Raw genomic sequence first — 20,382 nt, forward strand, 5'->3', positions numbered from 1 at the left:
CCTCAGTTTCCCCGTACGTAGCATGAAACGAGGGTTGAATTTAACAGAAAAACGCTAGAACCTCTTCTAGCCCTGAAGAGGTCGACACTTCCTCCCCATCATGCAATACACTCATTTTCAAATTCCTTCATTCAGAGTAAAGCTGAAGTAGAAGCCAGTCTGGAAAAGAGGCAAAGCAGAGCTCCTGGCTCGATTTGGGGACAAGGGCCCCCTTAACCATTACCTTGACTCACATTCTGGCTGCCCAAAGTGGTATGGGGGGTAACTCCATGGGAAACTGGGGTTCCAAGGAGCCCAGTTTGAAAACCATGGGTCTGCCAAATCCTGCCTAAACTCCCCCATCTCCAAGGCCCAGCTCATGTCTCAGAACTTCACTGGAGGCCTCCCTGATCATGAAACTCCCCTGGTCACTACCAAACATATCCCAGCTCTCGCCATCCTAACATTCACTGTGGCCAGTGATTATGCTTCTTTACTTGTTTGCAGCCAGGGCTGCACAGGGTCTGAGACATAGTAGATGCTCAATGATAGGGCCCCTCCCTGACCCCACACATCTACACTTGGCCAGCACACTTACCAGGCCCTATTCTTCTTCATAGCAGTTATTATTCCTCTTGTTATATATTCATGTATGTACTCTGGAAGGTAAGCTCCAGGAGGGCAGGCTTTATCTTTATCTGTTTCTATTCACCACCATATCTCTAGTGCCTAGCACACTATCTGGAATGTGGTAAGTGTCCAGTTTGTCAGATGAATGAAAGGATGGGTGAATGGATGGATGGATGGATGTATAGGTAGATGGATATATGGCCAAAAAATATATGGCCAAAGAAAGAAGGAATGAATTCTCCCTTTCTTCCCTGAGTGGGTATGAGTCTGCCAGGCATAATAGGTTCATTCAGAGCTCAAAATGTCTTTGACATAAATCTCCAAGGACACTATAAGCACTGGAAAGGCAACTCTATCCTTCTTCCAGATCCCACAGCATCCACACGGGCTCTTATCAGTTCCATAAACACTTACTGATGCCTGCTCTGTGCCAGAACTACACCAGGTACAGGAAGCATGGAGATGAGTTACAAATGGCATCTGTGCCCCATGGTGCTGTGAACATAGTAGGTGCACAGAAAATGTTCGTTGAATAAATGATGTCTAAAGTGAGACCTGAATGATGAATAGGACTTAGTCCGAAGAAGGAGGTAGTTTCCAGCCAAGGGAATGACAAGTGCAAAGGCCCTGGGGCATCTAGGAGCACCAAGTCTTTAGTGCTGAGGTCCTATGTGGCAGGAGGGTTAGGCTTTTTGTCCAGATTCATGTCCTCCCAAGTGGTTCCCCGCAGGTGGCACCCAGTGCTCTTCCCAGAACTCTGTGCACAATAGGTCCCCTCTGACGTCATGCTTTCTGGGGAATGAGAGGGAGGGGTGAAGAGCCATAGCCCCTCCCATTGCCGTGAACATCCCCCTGGCCACCTCCACGCCCACCGAACCCCACACTCGTCTGCTCAGACCCACACACTGCACTAATTTAACCACTGCAAATACCTATTCTGTCTCCTTTCCAAGGGAAATAACATTATTTAAGTAAAGCCCTTTAAATTTTCAAGAGCTAGGTTGGACTTCCCTGGTGGCGCAGTGGTTAAGAATCCGCCTGCCAGTGCAGGGGACACGGGTTCGAGCCCTGGTCCGGGAAGATCCCACATGCCGCGGAGCAACTAAGCCCGTGCGCCACAACTACTGAGCCCATGTGCCACAACTACTGAGCCCATGTGCCACAACTACTGAAGCCCGTGTGCCTAGAGCCTGTGCTCCGCAATAAGACAAGCCACCACAATGAGAAGCCTGCGCACCGCAACGAAGAGTAGCCCCCTCTCGCTGCAACTAGAGAAAGCCCGCACTCAGCAACAAAGACCCAATGCAGCCAAAAATAAATAAATGAATAAATAAATTTAAAAAAAATAATAAATTAAATAAATAAATAAAGAGCTGGGTTGTGTGCTCTCTGCGGGAAGCTTTTAGCAGCATGCTGGAAAGAAATAATAATAACGAGGCCAGAGACAATAGAGCAGAGCTGAGCTGCCACCCCGTGACTGCCCAGGCATGGGGCCCAGGGCCAGGTCCTGCTGCTGCCAGAGCCCCTGACCCCCTCCCCCAGAGGCACGTAGGAGCAGGATGGGAGGTCCAGAGAGCCCTAGAATCACAAAAGGTCAAGTTGGAAGGGATCTCTGGCAGAGAAGCAAAAAGGCAGAGACGACAGAAAGCAGTTAAAGCGTGAGACATCCTACGTTCAAAGCTCAACCACTTAGTAGCTGTGCAAACCTGAGCAAGTGGCTTAACCTCTCTGATGATATAGGACTTTCCGCAACACCTCAGTGGATTAGTCATCCCCTCTTCTTACCTTCACATAAGGACTTGGTAGCTACTTCAATTTTAGAATTTTCAATATTATTCCATAATTTATTTGTTCGCCTGCCTATCTGCCCCAGGAGACTGTGGACTCCCTGAAGACAGGCACTGGGTCTCATTTGCACCTTAGTGCCAGCCCTGGCACAGGGCGCGACTCAGAGCAGGTGCTCAGTAAACGGCTGCTGAATGGAACTGAAATGAAGCCGAGTTTGTGCTCCAAGGACATGAGCAGCTATCGGACAGACAGCTGCTCTCAGCAACACCGCCCGGAGGCAGGATGCTTCATCCCGAAGGTGGGAATTCGGAGGCATCAAATACGTCTTAAAGGAAGTATTTTGGACCTAGACGACAGTACTCTCCTTCCCAATCTTATTATCCATCCAAGAATCTTAGAACTGGGTCCTCCAGACTCACTCCTTTGTTTTATGGACCTAAGGCTCCGAGGAGTGGGGGAGGGTAAGCGAGTGATGGTGCAAGTTGATGGAGGAGTTGAAATCAGATCCAAGGCTGGTGTCCTTTCTACCGAACCGATGTTTTCTATGGTCGCTTGCAGGATGAGGCCAAGTGGCACAGAGAAGCTTTTTTAAAAATTCAAATGGTCACATGTTTAATATGAATTAAGAAAAAATATGTCTACTCAGTACAACAAGCCTATACATTATTCCTTTGTAAAATACAAATGAAAATAGAGGGAATCAGTTTAAATTTGATTTTAAGAAAATCATGATGTAAGAAATAACCTGGGTGGGATGTAGATAAAGTCATGAAGGAGGGGACTGAAGTTTGGCAATCTCTGCACTGTGCCCCAGGGCATGGTTCAGAGCTGGTGACCAGAAAGCACCACTCCACCACCCAGGGACATGAGCATGGCGGGCAACAAAAGCTCCCCCTGAGACCCAGGCCCGTGCCAAGGAGTGGCCCGACAGCACTACGATGGATGTCCCGCAGCCCACACGTAGGGCAGGTCCAGCCTGCAGGACACGGTCCCATATTCAACTGGAAACGAGTCTCATCTAAGTTAATGTGAATAGTCAGGTAGATGGAAAGGCGGCTGAACAAAGGGATGTCCCCTCCACCAACTTGGACACTGAGACCCGAGGGGGCTGTTGGAGTTTTTCCTAAGGAATATTGACCTCCAGTGAGCGATCGACCCCCCCCCCCCAAAGAAGCACACTGTCACTGAGTCAGTAGGCAGGGCTGAGACCGACCTGCAGGGGGACAGGGCTGTAGCAGGGCTGGGGGAAGATGGCAGTGTCGACAGACGGCATGCGGGCAAGGGGCAGAGGGGCACTCTGTCTTGCCCAGAGCACTTCAGAGAATAAATAAGCCAGGGAAGAAATTGCCGCTGGTATTTGTCACAGCTATTTCAGCAAAGCACCGAATGTATAAGCGTCTAGAATTTCAACTGGCAAAATTAGTCCTCATCAAAGTCAATTTGAACAGTCAAGGTAGATGGAAAAAAGGACTGGACAAAGGAAAATAGAGGGACACGAGGACAGTCCCCTGAGCCAACTGAGAAGCTGGGAACCAAAGGGGCTGTTGGTGGCAGTTTTCCCAGGAAACAGTTACTCCATTTAGAAGCCAGCCACCACCCCCCCACACTCCAGCGACTTGCTGAGAAGGTCCCTCTAAATGTAAAATTGGCACTCTCAGCTTTCAGATGAAGGATAAAGGTCTGATAATCCAAAGGGCTAACTTACTCACTGTTAACTCCCTTCTACCCCACCTGCAAGGGAGGAAGCAGCGTCTGGCAAGAAGAGCTAAGACTTGGAGAGCACCTGCCTTTCCCCTTGGGAGGAAGGAACTCTGAGCCCGTTCATGATGGATGTGGACCAGACTGCACATGGTAAGAGCCAGTGGGGCTGGCAGGAAAGATTACCTAAATGGATCTAAGAAGAAAGAACCTCTCTGTGGGAAATGGGGTGGAAAATAGACTGGGGAACGAGGCATCAGTGTGCCCTGGGGTGGAGTAATCAATCGGTGCGATGGACCAGGGGACAGGGACGTGTAGGGACATTGAAGAGTCTTGAGCAGAGATAACACATCACAACGGTCAATACCAGCAGTGGAGGGTGCAGGCGTTTCCTCTCTGCAAACTGCAACGTTCTCCCAAATTTACCTGTCCCTTCAAGTTCACGTGCCCCTGAAAGGCCAGTTCCACGTTCGTAAAGCCCCGTACTCATATGCTACATTTTGGCTCAGGAAGATCTAGCATCTAGCACAGGATGCAGCATAAGGGCAGGCATTTTATTACCGTGATTGTTATTAATATAAGTAGTGACCAATTATTTATTGGCATCACACGTCGTCTCTTTCCATCATCTTAGCAACTCTGTTGGGTATGCAGTGCAACCTCCATTTTCTAGACAGGGAAACTGAGGCTTAGCTTGGCAGGATGGTGTCATATCTCTGCTGTTTGCTCCCCAGCTCACTCTTTTCCCTTCTCCACCCGTTCTGTGCCTGGGAGCCCAATTGCATGCGCTTCCAAATGAGTTTGGTCAATGCGCAGCATCAGCAAGAGACCCAAAGGCAGGGGAAGGATGAAATTGAGGTATTTCTTCCTCCAGCTCCCTGCCAGGTCCCCAAGAGTGGGCTGCATCCCTCTACCCGGAGCCACAGTCCTGCACGCAGCCCTCTTCACACAGCCCTCTCTCCAGTTGCTACAGGTGGTAGTAACTCCCCACTGTTCCTGGCCCCAAGGGCTGCCCTCCCTAAACCCTAAAGCCAGTAGTCCCTTTAATAAGCCCTTCACGGACCACTCCCCCAGGTTGAGCTTGGTGTTTCCTGCTGGAACCTGGTTGGTACGGAGAGAAGGAAAGTGTCCCCAAATTACAGAGCTTACAAACAGTGGCGCTGAAACCCCAGCCCTACTCTGCCTCCAAAGCCCATGTCGTTCCATCCGATCTGCGGTTTCTCAGTCACAGACATTCACACCCGCAGCTGCCCGGACTGGCCACATCTGCACGCCACCTGTTCCACTATGCACTTAACATTTTTCTTTATCTTGACTCATTTTTTTTTACTTAAATAAGCCATTTTAAAAAGAGAGAGAGAATTTAAATCACTGCCCCAAATGGCCAACCAGTCTCGCTTGCCTTAAACAGAGGATGACTGAAAAAGAACTATAATGAAAACAAAACACTGTTATTAAAACTTTTACTCCCTCTGGCTCGCTGCAGGCACGTTGCCCCGCACCTGTTTTTGTTGCAAAGAGAGATTAGCAAGCGAGGGGGCGTTAAAGACATGATGGCATCAGCCTGAGGCTTTCTCCTTGGCACAACTAGGAGGACAGCATGAGAAAAAACAGGGCAGACCCCCCCTCCGTGATTCCTTGGTATTTATTGCCCGTGGGGAGGCCCCACCTAAAGAGGAACATCGCCCTAGACCTGCTCTGTCCAATAGAGCTTTCCACAGTGACGGAGATGTCTTACCCACAGCTGTGCTGCCCAATACAGGAGACACCAGCCACGTGTGGCTATTGAGCCCGTGAAATGTGTCTGTGGCTGAAGAACTGAATTCTGTTTAATTCGGTTAAATAAAAGCCGAGACACCTTGTTGAGTTTTAATGTAAATGTCAGTTGTCACACACAGCTCCATGTTGAACACAGCTCTGGACTGTAAGCCCCATGAGGGCAAGAACTCGCCTATTCATTCTCCTCTGGATTTCTAGAACAGCACGGTGCTTGATTGCCAGGAGCATTCAATTAATTCTCGATGCACCAGTGGATGAATCAGTAAATGAGTGAATGAATGAACTGTACTGCTTCTTGCAACGAGAAACTGCTCTGCATTCAGACTGTCCTGGGAACCACTAGCTCTTCCTGGTTAAGTAACTCTATTCCTCCCCACCGGGTTGCTTGCCTCTCTCCTCCCACCAAGCTCCTCAGTGGGGAGACAGGCTTAGGAATTCGACTTCCAACGATGCCTCTTCCTCTCCAAGCTGAGCTCAGGTCCACTTCTCTGCTGCCACCGAGCAAACAAAGAAGCTTTTGTGATGCGGTTGTTTTGCTGCCCCCATCTCACTCCCTCCGCCCCTGCCTGGGATATTAGGTGCTTGGTGACAATTAGCAAGGCATCACCTGCTTCCGTAGAACCAGGCACCCGGCCTTGGGTTATGGTATGGCCTGAATACCCACTTGACAAACTCCTGCGCACTCCGGCACTGAGCACCAGCTCTCGATGCGGACGCCACCCACCCTCTGGCCATGCCAGCCTCTGTCTTCACCTTGCCAGGGCATCTGAGCCCCTGCGTTGCCCCCTCCCCATGCCCAGCCCCGCACGATGCCAGCGCAGCTGGTGATGGACGCCTTCCTTTGGGGCAGCATTAAGGAGCGGGGAGGAAGAGATGGTGCCCGGGAGATAATGGAGGCGCCAGTGATTGGTGACAAACAGCTCCGCTGGAGGAGCGCTGAGTGCCTCTGCAGAAAGAGAAACAAAAGGGCAAAGGGAACAGCTTGGCAAAGGAACAAAAAAACCCAAAAGCTCAGCTGCCTCTCTCCCTGATGACTCCCAAGCTGCTCCTGTGATGTATGAGACTGGGGGTTGCTCTCTGCTGGAGTGCCGCCAAGATCCCCACCCAAGTCTGGGGCACCCTGATGCTCCCCACGCAAGGCTCTTAGGTGGTGGGTCTGCCTGACTGAGCCCTGGGATGGCCCCCAGGACCTCGAGGGTGAAGACCTGCACCCCACTCCACCCCCCACCCCCACACACACACACACACATCACGCACGGTGTGGGCACCAACGGGAAAGTCACTCTCTTCTGGCCTCAGTTTTCTCAGCTTTAAAATGGGGGAAAGGATATAGTGCATTTAATTTCCCAGCTCCCTCCTGGCCGCAATGCTCTGTAATTCCGAACCTGAGGACTCGCTCCATGTGGAAAACCTAAAATGTACCCCTCCTCCTGGGCACTGGGGCTTAGTAAACACTTCTTCCTCTTCAGACTTGGGGGCATTCCAAACGTCATTATAACAGCAGCAGCCACTTTTCCCACACCTGCTGTGTGCTAGGTACCCTGCATACAGACCCCTAGTGTTATGTGAATTTCCCTTCCCAGCAGCCCCACCCCACGAAGCCACCGTGACGAGTCACGTGTTCAGTTGGAGACATCAAGGCTGAAAGCAACAAAGAGGTTATCAGAGTTCACACACTGGATAAGTGGTGGAGATGGAGTCTGAACTCAGGCCAGACCCCAGAGCCCATGCCCCCTGGGGATCTAGATGCTTCTCCCCAGGAGAAGCTACCCCCATCACACTTGGTTCAGGCTGAAGCTGGAACAGCTCCATTCCAGGCGGGGGCCTGGTTTTCCCTCCTTGCCAGCTCTGGACACTGTGGGAGAGGTGGGTAGCGTCCAAATAATGGCATTTCTGCCACGAGGCCATTGTCTCTTTGGGCACCCCAGAGCAATCATTTATAACACAATGGTGTTCCAAAGAGTTTCCGGCTTCAGGTGGCCCAGAAAAGCCAAATTAATCTTCCTAGAGCCCTGCTCTGGGAATGTCACTCCTCTCTCTTCAGCTGCCCCCCGTAGCCCCCAGGCTCAAATCCAGACCCCTCGCCCTGGCGAGCAGGCCCTGGCCAACAGCTTCAGCCTCATTCCCCGTTTCTCAGTGAGCACCGGATGCTCAAGTGAGGCCAGCTGCCTCTCTGTCTCCCGTCCTCACACAGCCTGACGGCGTCCTCATTCCCCGCTCCAGGCCTTTGCACGTGTTGTTCTCTGGCCTGGGATTCCCTCCTTACCTCCCAAGATTGCTTCAATCCCTCAGAGCCTTCCTGGGCCACTCCCTTTAGCTTCCAAGGATTTATTCTTGGTGTCCTTGTATTGGCCATTTATTATACACAATCTTTTATTGTTCTCAAATGAGCCCGTGCTGTGTGGGGTGGCCAACGAGCCAAAACTCCTTAAGGGAGGTCTCCGCCAATCCAGAACGAGGTTGGCACAGCTGCTCAATTAACAGGAGTGACTGGATCCCTTGACTTGACTCCAAAGTCAGCTTCCAGGGGAGGGAGAAGAAAGCGTGAGCTTACTGAGCCTCTCAGAGCGACCCCATGGCCAGCTGACCCCATCCTGAGGGTCAGGAGGAAGGGAGGGGTCAAGACTGAGGGCTAGTTGCATGCCAGGGGCTTTCATGTATTCATCTCATTTATCGCCACAACGCCCTCTATTTTCAAAAGATGGGGAAACCATGGCTCAGGGAGGTAGTGACTTGCCCAAGTACACACTCTGCTAGGAAGTGGCCGGGCTAGGCTTTGAACCCAGTTCACATGAAAACCAAAGTATATTAATTACCACCAGGTGGCTGTTCCACAGAGACAGTGATTGAGGAAGGATGGGCAGGCCCAGCGGCGTGCTGGTAAATGTTTAACAGCTAGCTCTGGGCTGGGGAGAGCTCTGATCTGCAGTGTTTGCTCATTCCATGGTATAAATACTCCCGCCCTGGTCAATTTCAAGCCACCAATAAGGTAAACTCAGAGCTGGGGAGAGATATGTAAATCAATGCCAGGGTGTGAATCCAGCTCTGTCCCTCACTAGCAGTGGGACTTTAGGCAAATCACACGCTCTCTCTAAGCCTCATTCCTCATCTGTAAAATGAGGAGACTGTTATCTCCCAAATGGGAGTTTCTGGGAGGATTTAATATGACTTTGTGTGAACATGGCTAGCACAGGACTTAGCACATAATAGTTGCCCCTTCCTTCCTTCTTTCCTTCCTCCCCCTCCTTCCTTCCTTCCTTCCCTCCTTCCCCAAACCCTGCACCCATCACCAAACAAGGAGAACCCAGAAGGAACAGGAAGCCCTTTAGTCTTCCCTCCATCTTCTACTGTTGGCTCATCCCCCAGTCGCCAGCCGTGATGCCAGTTTGAGTGATGGTGGGCAGAGCTGGACAATGGGCACATTCTCACACCAGAAAGGACTTCCAGAGGTGACTGAGCAGGGCCAGGAAACAGGCTCCGGGCTCAGTGTCTGGACCAAACCCCAGACTCCGGGGAGACATCATTCATTCATCAGTCAGTCATTCATTCAACAAACACATCTTGAAGATTTGCTCAGAGCCAGGCCTTGTGCCAGAGCCAGTGGTGCAGGGATGCCTGCCCTCAAGGGCTCTCTGTTCAATGGGGAGACCAACCGATGACCATTTCCAGCCCCAGAGGAGGGTTGTTTTAACAGCATGTTGCCAAAGTGCTGCTGGCAGCACTCACAGGGGACACCTGAGTCAGCAGGGGTAGGGGGGTTGTGGAGGGCAAGAAGTGGGTGAGCAGAGACTTGGAGGGAGGTGTACGGGGAGTCAGGGGCTGTGCTGGCTGAGGGCAGATGTCTGCTCTCTGAGCCAAGAAAGGGCAGAAGTGGGGGAGGAGGTGGAGGACACGAAGCTAAGGCCAGAAACCTCTGAGCAGGCCAAGTCTGTGGGGCAGAGCGGTGGCGGCTCTGGTCCCCAGGCCATGTGACTCCATCAGCAGCCTCCCCTGTGGACTGGGGATATAATACCCAACTGGGCAGCCGTGGAGGAGGGAGGAGGTCACATCAGCAAAATGGCTACACCAGCACTCAGCTCACAGGGCAAGCTTTCTGGTCAGTTTACTGGCCGTGAGCTCATGGGGAGCTGACCTGTCTCATTCCAAAAACCTAGGTGGGGGGGTGAATGAAACAGCGCAATGGGTTGGGGAGGGAAGGAAGGATGGGCATGCAGCCACAAAATCCAGATTCCGGTCCAGACACTTCCTACCACCATCTTTTCATCTCCCTGAGGCTCAGTTTCCCTGGTCTATTCAGTGGATACAAGAGTAGCCTCCGTCACGTCTGATGTGAGAACTAAATGGAAGGACGGGGGTGGAAGCATCTCGTCAACGCTCAAGTACCACCAGCAGGTAGAGAGTTAGGATGTCTGGAGTCAGAGTCTCCATCACTTTGATTATCTGAGAGTCTTCAAGAAAGACAGAATGTAGTTCTAGGAGCAGAAATTTACCAACAGGAAGTTCACCTGTGAATCCAGCCTAAATTTTACACGCCATAAGCCTTTGCATACACTTTTCTGTAGAAAGCCACACACCCAACACCTCTCCACGTACCCCAGCACCAGGACGCACATGTCTAAAGGCCAAAGATGCTTTTTTTTTTTTTTTAATTAATTAATTAATTAATTTATTTATTTCTGGCTGTGTTGGGTCTTCGTTTCTGTGCGAGGGCTTTCCCCAGTTGCGGCAAGCGGGGGCCACTCTTCATCACGGTGCGCGGGCCTCTCACTGTCGCGGCCTCTCTTGTTGGGAGCACAGGCTCCAGACGCGCAGGCTCAGTAGTTGTGGCTCACGGGCCTAGTAGCTCCGCGGCATGTGGGATCTTCCCAGACCAGGGCTCGAACCCGTGTGCCCTGCATTGGCAGGCGGACTCTCAACCACTGTGACACCAGGGAAGCCCCAAAGATGCTTTATTCATCCAAACAACCCACCATGAGCGGGTTGTTGGGGAGCATCCACCATGTGTTTTGTGGGGAAGAGTCAACAGTGAGCAGAACCACACAGGGTCCCTGCCTTCATGGAGCTTCTAGTCTACTAGGGTAGGGGATGGGAGGGTCACAGTGAGACTGGTTCTATCCCCAAATTTCACTGGGAGAAACAACTTGGGTCTTGGGTCTTGACTGCACCCAGTGTGGGTGTGGATGGGGCACAACGCGTCGAGCCTCCAGGGAAAGTCAGGGAGCAGGCGGGGGAATCAGTCACCCCCAGGCAGCAGGCCGTGAACCATCCTCCAGGAGTTACCAAGAGTGGCTAATTAGCAACTCTAAGGCTCATCATGCCTAGGGAGGGTATCAAGTGGAGTCCTTCTCTTGTAAGAGGCAGAAATCAACTCCAGACAACTCAAGCCAAAAACAGCAACTGGTGGAACATTATGGGGAATTCATGGAACACAAGGACAAACTGGAGGCCGGTACTGGGAGGACCCCTGCTGCTTGAGCTGGAGCAGCTCTGACGTAACCGTGGTGAATACTGGTAACAGTCATCTGAGCCCACAGGATTAAGCTAAGAGCTTTGTATGTCATGATTCGTTCCATCCTGTCAACACCCTGGGAGGAAGGTCCCATCATTATTAGCCCTGGGGAAACCAGAAAAGTACAGCGTCTTGGGGGCCCCCATTGATAAGGGGGACTTTCCAGTAGTTCTCTGTCTTCCTCTGTTCAATATTCAGCTTTGTCAGATGGGCTCATCTTGGGGGTGACTTAGCTGATTGTGCCACCTACCAAGATGGCGTGCAATTAGTAGGGTGGTGAATAATTCCCCAAAGCAAATCTGACGTGTTGCCGGGAGAAGTAGGAATGGCTGGTGGACACGCCAAACGCCAGATTCCTTTCCTGGGTGTCACAATGTCCTTTCCTGCTCCTTTGGGCTGCTACTCTCTAAACCTCTAGCTCCGTACATACTGTATTTATTTGCTCCATCCATGGAATCTTGGCCAATAGGTCTCGGTGATCACGAGCCCCCTCTGCCACCAGACCTCACTGCAAGTGTAAAGGTGGGTTCCAGAATCTCACCCACCTGGTTCCTTCCCAGGAACTTCATGCTGAAGACAGACACCTCTTAGGAATTAATGTCCCATGTTTCACCTCCACTGACATTTATCGTTTAAAGCGGGGGCGCTTTGCACCCTCTTGCACATGGTAGAAGCTGCTGCATTCCTCCTTCCAGCGAAGAAAAAAATAAATCCTTTCTCCTCTCCTCCAGGAGCAGCAGTGTCTTTGGATTGCTTCAGACCTGGGTTTGAAACTCCTGGTTCTTCCACTTAAAAAAGATTCTGAGCCTCATTCATTATTTAAGAAAGAAAAGAAAGGAAGGAAGGGGGGACGGAGAGAAAGAGAGAGGTATCTTGGGCCTCTTGTCCTCACCTGCAAAACATGGCTAATGATACCGCCTCATGGATTGTTTAGAGCATTTAATGCATAAAGAACGTCTAACAGGTGCGTGATAAATGGGAGTTATCAGTAATATCACTCTTCTTTCTCCCAGTCTTCAACTAGACTCAAGAAAGACAGCCTTGAGTTGAGCTGGTCCCACCACACACAGTCCTACCTCCAGTTCTTTGCTCACACGGGTTTCCCTCCCTGGCACATTAGCCCTTGGCTTATTAATGTTCTCCCTTTGCTTCAAGGTCTAGTTCAAGTTCTCCCTCCTCTCTGAAGCATTCCCTTTATACCCCCCAAGTAATCACTCTTCCCCCCGAGAACCTCCTGTAGGGGACATCAATCCACTTGGCATCTAGCAGATATCAACAAATTTCCACCTGGATTGTCATTCATCTTTATGGGTACATGCCCGACCTCTCGCCCCACTGGAATGACGGTCACCTTCATAGGTCTTTCTCTTTTCAGATGTGCCCTGCCCACAACAGATGCCCATTCATTCTCTTGATGATGACAAGGGCTTTCAGGGACACCCCGTCTCCCATCTGTACAGATGAACATACTGGATAATTTTATCTCACTGGGATTTGGGAAAGAGTAAGGCATCCAGACTGGGCATTGGACACACTACAACTGTCTGTGTGGCTGGAGCCGAGGAAGTGACTGAGATTCCTTCTCACCAGGAGACAGCAGAGCACGGAGGGAAAGAGACAGTCCTGGGTCTGAATCTCAGCTTGCCACTTACTGACTGGGTGGCCGTGGACAAGTCACTTAACCTCTCTGAGCCTCAGCTTCCTCAACTGGAAAATCACTTTAACTCTCAGGGTGGTTATTAAACAACACAAGAAGAACAAAGCACACGGCACAATGCTGGCACATAGAGCTCAGTCAGGGCTAAATACATGAGTTTCAAGTGGCCTGGGGATGGAGCAGAGGTGGACTGCGTGGCAAGCCAGGTCAGACGCCTCCATGGATCCCAGGAAAGCCAGTTAACAGAACTAAGCAGCCTCCTCTTTGTTTGGCTCTTTGGTCTCCGGCTTTGCAGTCACCACTGCTATAACCCAGAAAACCGAGCAAATCACTTAATCTCCTACACCGCCCCTCCCCCACCGCCCCTCCCTCCAACCGTAGCAAGGTTCGGGTCTGGGTGAGACAGATGTTCTGAAAAGCTGGGGTAGCCAGGCCAATCTAAGGCATCACTGGTACCTTGCCAGCCCTTGCCCACACGCCCTGTCCAAGGAACACTGGAAGGGAAGAGGGAGCCTGGCGCTGGACCAGGCGGGACCCGGAAAGCGCCAGTACTCATGCCATTAACAAATCTTAAAACTCTGGGCCTCAGTTTCCTGATCTGTGAAAAGAAGAGCTTCAACCCACCTTGCAATGCGCGAGGACTGTGCAGCAGTTAGCACGTGCTGGCCACACTGCAGCTGACCCATGTAATACTGGCTATTGAAAAAAAACAAAAACCCAGCTATGATACAAGGAGAGGAGCAATGTTAGATTGTTTACGGGGACTTCTGTGGAAAGATCGTTCGATGCCAGGTCTCAGTACCCGCTTCTACCAGAGCAGCTGTCCTTTTGTGCCTATCACCTTGTCCAAGGCAACAGGTTTAGGGGGTGGTAATCAGTTCCTACACTAAAAGTGTTCTCCTGATAAAAATTAGAAGTTTCAGAATCAATGAAGTAAGTGATCTCGGAGGTCGCTTTCAGCTCTAACATCCCCTGCACTTAAAAAGCAAACACCAATTCAACCTCTCAGGAAAAACTCCAGTTTGCATCTTGGGTGGGAAGGGAGTGGGGTTTATTGCTGGCGGAGGGGCCAGTCTGGGGGCGGGGCGGCAAGGGGAGCAGGGGCGGAGCAGCCTGACCTCGGCAGGGCCCTTCACTCCCCCGCCAGGGGCTGAGAGGGAGCCCGGCGGGGCCTGAGCCCCGCCCCGCGCCCCCGGCGTCCGGTGGAGATGGTGAGGGAGCCTAAGTACGTAAAGTTTTCACGCCAGCTTGCGCACGCACAGCCCCCCCACCCCCGCAGTCTCGGTGCTGCGGCATCCTCGGCCCAGTCGAGTCCGCCCCCGCATCCCACCCACCCGCTGACACGCGGCTGCCAAGAGAGAACCGGAAGGGCCTCTGGCTGGGGCCTTTGGCGCGCCCTAACTCGGCCTGCCCACCGCTACCCTTCGCGGAGACTTTCCCACGGCCGAAAGAGGCAGGTCCATGAACCACTCTCTTCCCCGCGCCCCCAGTGCCCGGTGCCCTCTCTCTCCCGGGCCACCGCCCAGGCACGAGTGCATGACTGCCTTCCCAGAAGTGCCCAGGCCAGGTAGAATGAATGGGACCTGAGGAGTTAAAAACCAAGTGGGTTTCTCCTCTTGGAGAGTCAGATACTGGGGAGCGGGAGCAGGGGCAGGAACTCCCAGCCCAGCCGGTCCTGTGTGCAGCCGACTGCTTTCTCCTCCCAATGCACAGACCCACCTCTGCACAAAGTGGAGCTCCTTTGCTCTGCGGCCCGTAGCAACAGAACCGGCGAGGGCGCACTGGCCGTGCCTCTCCCTAGTAGTGACCGCCATCGCCCCCCACAGGGCAGGCGTGTTTCTGAATACCTGCCCTGGACTCTACCCTCCCCGCCCTCCGAAGCAGCCCCTGGCAGGTGGTCCGGCACAGCCAACTAACAGTCAGGTGCACGGCTCTCGGTCACGTCCGGGAAGGGCGCCCTCCCCCGGCAAGCCGGCCTGTTGCATCTCGTACAGACGCTTCTCGTACTCCCACCCCTTGGTGGGCACGGATTTGGAGCGGGTAAGGAGGGATCCCACTCTCGAGTACTCTCATCTCTGCAGGGAAGGGAGGGGTCCCCGGCCGCCCAGGACCCCTGCGCGCGCCCCACGCTCGGAAAGTTTCCCATCTGCGAGCCGGATCAGCGCTCTTCCCTCACCCTGAGCAGCGGAGCTCAGAGGCCATGCCGGCTCCCCCCGGCCCAGAGGCGCTCACCCCCGGCGCCCGATCCCCCAGCCTCCAGCAAGTTGCAGAGGCGGGCGAGGGGAGTGGAGGCGCCAAGACGCCGGCTCAGCTCTCCGCAGCCCCGCAGCCCGAAGAACGCTGCTCGCGGGTTCCGGGGAAAATCGCAGGGTGGGGTCCTGACGGAGCGGGGTTTCCCACCAAAGCCTTGACCACCAGTCGCCATCCTCAGCCCTGCCGCGTCTCTCTGCTTCTGCGCATTCCGGGGGAAAGGGATGCTCCCCTCCCGCCCCCAACCATCCCGCTCCCTTCAATGCCCAGGTGAGGGCTCCAGGTGCCGTTCAACAAAGCCCACTGCCCCCTCCGTTGCGCTGGAACCGGGACACCACCCCCTCCCCACCCCCATATAACCTTTCCCTCTAGAGGCATCCGAGGGAGGGAGCCGTCACCCCAAAGTTGGGGGGAGATTTTCATCCACTTTGGAAAGTCTGTTGTTCCAAGGATAGGGGGACAAAGTTACAGGGCTTGCATTACTTCTGGTTTACACCAGCCCCTGCCCGCTCTCTGCCAGCAGGACCACCATTCAGGGTCGAATTCTGCAGCTTCTCCCATCAGCAGACCAAGCACTCTTCAAGGATCTCGGGGTAGAGGGGGTGCGGTTATTTTAGGGGGGACACCCCTTCCTGGAAGGCACTCCCAGAGTTTGGCTAAGCACCTCCCGGTGGGGCAGGGCACACACACGGCAGAGGACGGAGATGGTTCCCCCACCTTCATCACCCAGTTGGGCTAGGGACTGAGACCCTTCTGGTCACAATGGCTACGTTTTGCCACCCCGCATCCTCCTCCCCCACCGCGGCAGAGCCAGGATGTAACTCCAGACGGGCTGGTTCTGGGCATCCAGGTTTGGTACTAGGCTTAGGGTGGAATCGCGGACGCGCACCCTCTAGTCTCCGCGCCCACGGCTCTTTGCCGGTCCAGCCTCCCTCCCGCCCGGCTCGTAGCGAATGTGTTGGCTCGCTGCCCGAAAGGTGCCCGGGTCGCCAGGTTGGACTGCCGCGCCACTTAAGACCCACCAGGCGGCGGCGCCGGGCTGGAAGCATCGAGGCTTCGGCGAACCCTGGACCCTGCAGCTGCGGAGGCACCAATCACTCTCTCTAGGGACCTCCTTCCAATGGGTTCAGCCCAGCCGGGACCAAGTCCATGCGGGACGCACACACACCGCTGCTCACACCTTCTCAGCCCCCGGACGCGTCCGTGCCTCCCTCCACACTAGAACCACACACTCCACTGCACGCACACACACTCCTGGCCCACGAAGCAACACAACCCCCGCATGCCTGCACCTCCACACATCCCAGAGACGTACACTCCTGCTCAGGTGTCACATTCCCACCTCCTATGCACACACGCCCTGTGCCCCCCCCCAACAGAAATACAGCCACTCCCTGTCACACATCCCTAAAGGGACCCATACACTTGGGACACGCGTGCAACACCACACCTTACACACTCATCCACCCTGTAACACGCTCACACACACGATGACACAAGCTCACACACTTCACACCCTCACCGAGAAGCTGGCACCCGCTCACACCCCCAAACACTGGCTCACACGCTTTCTCACACACACACCTTCTCTGTGTAACTGACACAGACACTCAAACACCCCTCCAGACACTCGCTCGCTCACACACACTCACATCTCCAAATGCACTCCAGCACCCTCTCCACACACAGCTCCCTCCCGGACACCCTCACACACAGACGCAACAAAGACACACGCTCATACACACGCGCGCACACACACCCTGGCATAGACCCACGAGCGTTCTCTTCGAAGGAGACATCCTCCCTCCCTCGTCTAGCAGATCACCTCTGCAGACCCCCACGCCGGGAGCGGGGCTCGGACCCGGAGCCTCTCCGGAGCGACCCTGGCCCGCGCCCTCCGCCAGCTGCCCGCCCCCGCGCGCATCCCCAGCCGGGGCTCCGGCCCGCGCCCGCGCACTCACCGCGCGCCAGGTCCAGGATCGCTGGGAGCAGCAGGCAGACGCAGCCGCGGAGGCTCGGGGCGGCTCGCATGGTGCCCGGCAGCTGGCGGCGGCGGCGGCGAGGCGGCGGCGGAGGCGGCAGAGGCGGCGGCGGGGCCCCTCGCCATGGGCTCAGGCGCGCTCCTGCCTCCGGCCGCCGGCCGAGACAGTGGCGGGCAGCACGGGGCGCCGCGGGGGCGCCCCCATGCCGTCGCGGCCGGGCCGCCCGGGCACTGGGCTCGACTCGGCTCGGCCTCTGCCGGGCGCCGCGACCCTCGCGCTCGGGGCGACCTCCGGGCGCGCCGCAGCTCCCGGCCCCTCGGCTCCGCGCGGTGTCCACGGAAGCCCGGAGTCGGATCGGCGGCAGCGCCGGAGTTTGGAGCCGAATCGCGCTCTCTCCGCCTCGCGCTCGCCTCTCCCGGCTGCGCGAGCGCCCCCCTCCCCTCGCCCTCCCTCCGTCCCTCCCCCTCTCCCCGCCCTCCGCCCTCCACTCGCAGCTCTCTCCGCTGTATTATACAGACTTTTCTTTAATCCTTTCTGCGCTGTTCGGTTCTCGTCCGCTAAGCCGATTTATTGCAGGGAGAAGGAGAGCCTCCCCCACCCCTCCCCCTCCTCGCGGTCTTCCACCCCTCCCCCTCCCCCCGCCTCTCTTCCCCCAGGTTCCCCTCCTCACTCACAACTCGCTTGCAGCGCGTAGCTCGGTAACCCTCCCCCAGCTGACCGAGCGCCCCTGCCCTCCAGCCCAAGCGCCATCTGATCCCGCCCCACCTAATCCCATCCCTGGGACACCCTCCCCTGCGCGCCGACCCCCAGCCTGGTGGAGGGAGGCAGCCTCCCCCTTGAAAGCGAGGCCATCCGTGGAGCCCAACAGGCAGGGTGTGGCCCGGGAGCCGTGGTCTTACCCCCTGTTAAGGACTAGGGGCATCAGTGTTCTGAAACTTCCCAAATTACGGCTGCCCTCCCCCAGGCACACATGGAAATGGGATATGTTTTGTTCTTTCTTCCAAGAATAGCCACATTCTTGGACCCAGCCAGAAATGGGTAAGGAACTGGGTGTTTCCTTCTGGCAGAGACCACAGTTTCACCTTTTTGGCAGACCTGATTCCTTTTCTCCCTGGGCCTGAGGATCGGGGTTTCGGACTTGTGTCATATCTTTATCTCCCCACCGACACACACACACGCACACACACACATCAACCATTGAGCCTCAGGTCTGGCTGTGAACCCTGGGAGGGGAGAGGTACTCCAGCCCTTGGAGTGGTCGGGGGTGAGGTTAGATGGGGAAGTTCAGAGCATGGAATTTCACTCCATGGCATTCTAAGGAGAATTCCCAGCTTCTCTGTCTCTGCCAGGTTGCTGCATCAGGCTGTCACTCTGTTTACCTAAATGGACAATGGGTACAAAGCCAGTTCCATCTCCAGCAGCCCTTTGAAGGGGTGTAGGGGGTGGAGTGGGCAGTGGGTGGCTACTAGGCTGTCTCTTGGTCAGCCTTGTGCAGAGATGCCCCATGGCAGGGAGCTGGTCCCGCCAAATGCCCTCTCCAAGCCTCACCACATCACTTCCCGAGGCTGCCCTGCTGCAGCTCATGCCCGCCCGCCCCAGGGAAGAAGCGATTTGCATTTACGAAGTCTGAAAGCATACATTCACCTGACAGGCTTTAGAATGATCCTCTCAGTAAAATAATAATAATGATCATAATAAACCCTTATAAATAGGTGTTTGATTACAGTTTGTCCCTACGTGGTTTTTTTTTTTTTTTTTTTTTGAATCAGACTAATTGGCTGCCAGGCTGATTGGGCTGGATATGGCTTGAACACTGGAGTCTTAGACCCTTTCTTCTCCCTTTCCTGGCTGTTCTTTGCTCCCTCTTACCCCCACCCACCTAGGTCCACCCTTCTCCAAGTTGCTGAGGGTCAGCTTGAGGTCACCTCTCCCCCACACCTTCTTTTTGGGCTGCCCCAGCTGTGCCATGGGACACAGTCCCTGACTGCCTCTTCTCTGCCCCTCCCCCTCCCCATCCCTGGCCCAGAACAAAGCCGACAGAACCCAAATCCATCGCAGGTGCTAAGCCCTCTGTGCAAGGGCCTTCCCTGCTGGGAAGCAGCATCCAGCTGGGAAGACCCTCACGTTGGTCTGAGTTCCTCAGGTAAATGCCAGGCACCCCTGTACGGGCATTCCTGCTCTGTAAGCCCAGCTGCAAATCAGAGTGCAGCGAGGCAGCTGGACAGGCAACAGTTCGCCAGGTGAAATCCTGCATATGTGAGGCTTACTGTCCGTACTCACTGTAGCCCGGCTGTTACCCAGGAGAGCCAGGGATCAGGTGGGATTCCAGGGCCTTTCTTGGTGACACATCCTCCTAGTCCGGGTCCGTACCACCAGATGGGAAAGAGACCCCTGCAGGGAGCACCGGAAAGGCAACAGCCAATCAGTCACCTCCATTATTCCAGCTGCAAATGACACCTGGCAAGAGGCTAGCAAGGAGGAAAGGAGGCCTGATATCAAGAAGAGGTTTCTTCCTAGGGCCAAGGATTGGGCTGGGGAGTGGGGTGGGGGATTGGAGACCTCAGTTAACCCTCCTTCACCCCAAGACATACGAATCTCTCTTTTAATATCACCCCGTATTATAATTATTAGTCCTCCTAGCCAGTGCCTGGCACATAGTAGGCCCTCAATAAATAATTGTTGGGAGAATGAATGAATGAATGAGAGCAGGGCACTTTGTGGTATCCGCTCCATTCCTCAGCTCCTAGCACAAGGCTGGCACCTGGCAGGTGCTAGCATGCATCCTGTGGCCGTGAACCTTTTCAGAGAATAAACAGCCCCCTAGATCATATGTTCAGAGAGAGGACAATCCTGCCCAGGTGCACACTGGTTTCCCCAAAGGGGCTCAGCTGCAAAGTGCATGTTTGTTACCATATGGTGATTGTTCTTAGTAATACTGCTACCTCTACACACCCTCTCCTGGGGGCACACGCTCCTCCAGCTCCTGTTTCACAAAACACAGCTTTGGAGGCTTTTCTCTTGCTCCAGAGAAAGGTATATCCGCAGCATTGAGAGGCATGGTTAGCAGAGGGCACAAGGTGACCTAGCCAAGGGAAAAGTCACTCAGGGCA

At 54.3% G+C, this 20,382-nt stretch overlaps 1 protein-coding gene across 2 annotated transcripts in view; it reads right to left on the reverse strand.

Annotated features, from left to right (window-relative positions):
• Positions 1-19,672, reverse strand: part of IGSF21 (immunoglobin superfamily member 21) — a 247,772-nt gene extending 228,100 nt beyond the window's left edge. The window contains exon 1 of one of the 2 annotated variants that reach the window (XM_082451740.1): positions 17,947-19,672. In XM_082451740.1, the coding sequence (XP_082307866.1) occupies positions 17,947-18,022 (76 nt within the window). In that variant the 5' untranslated portion in view covers positions 18,023-19,672. Of the gene's footprint in view, positions 1-17,251; positions 17,687-17,946 lie in introns of those variants that run through there. The other variant, XM_082451741.1, reaches the window with a different exon arrangement.
• Positions 19,673-20,382: the final 710 nt, after the last annotated feature.

Source organism: Balaenoptera physalus, assembly GCF_965194825.1.
Source record: "Balaenoptera physalus genome assembly, chromosome: 1".
NCBI classification, from domain to species: Eukaryota; Metazoa; Chordata; class Mammalia; order Artiodactyla; family Balaenopteridae; genus Balaenoptera; species Balaenoptera physalus.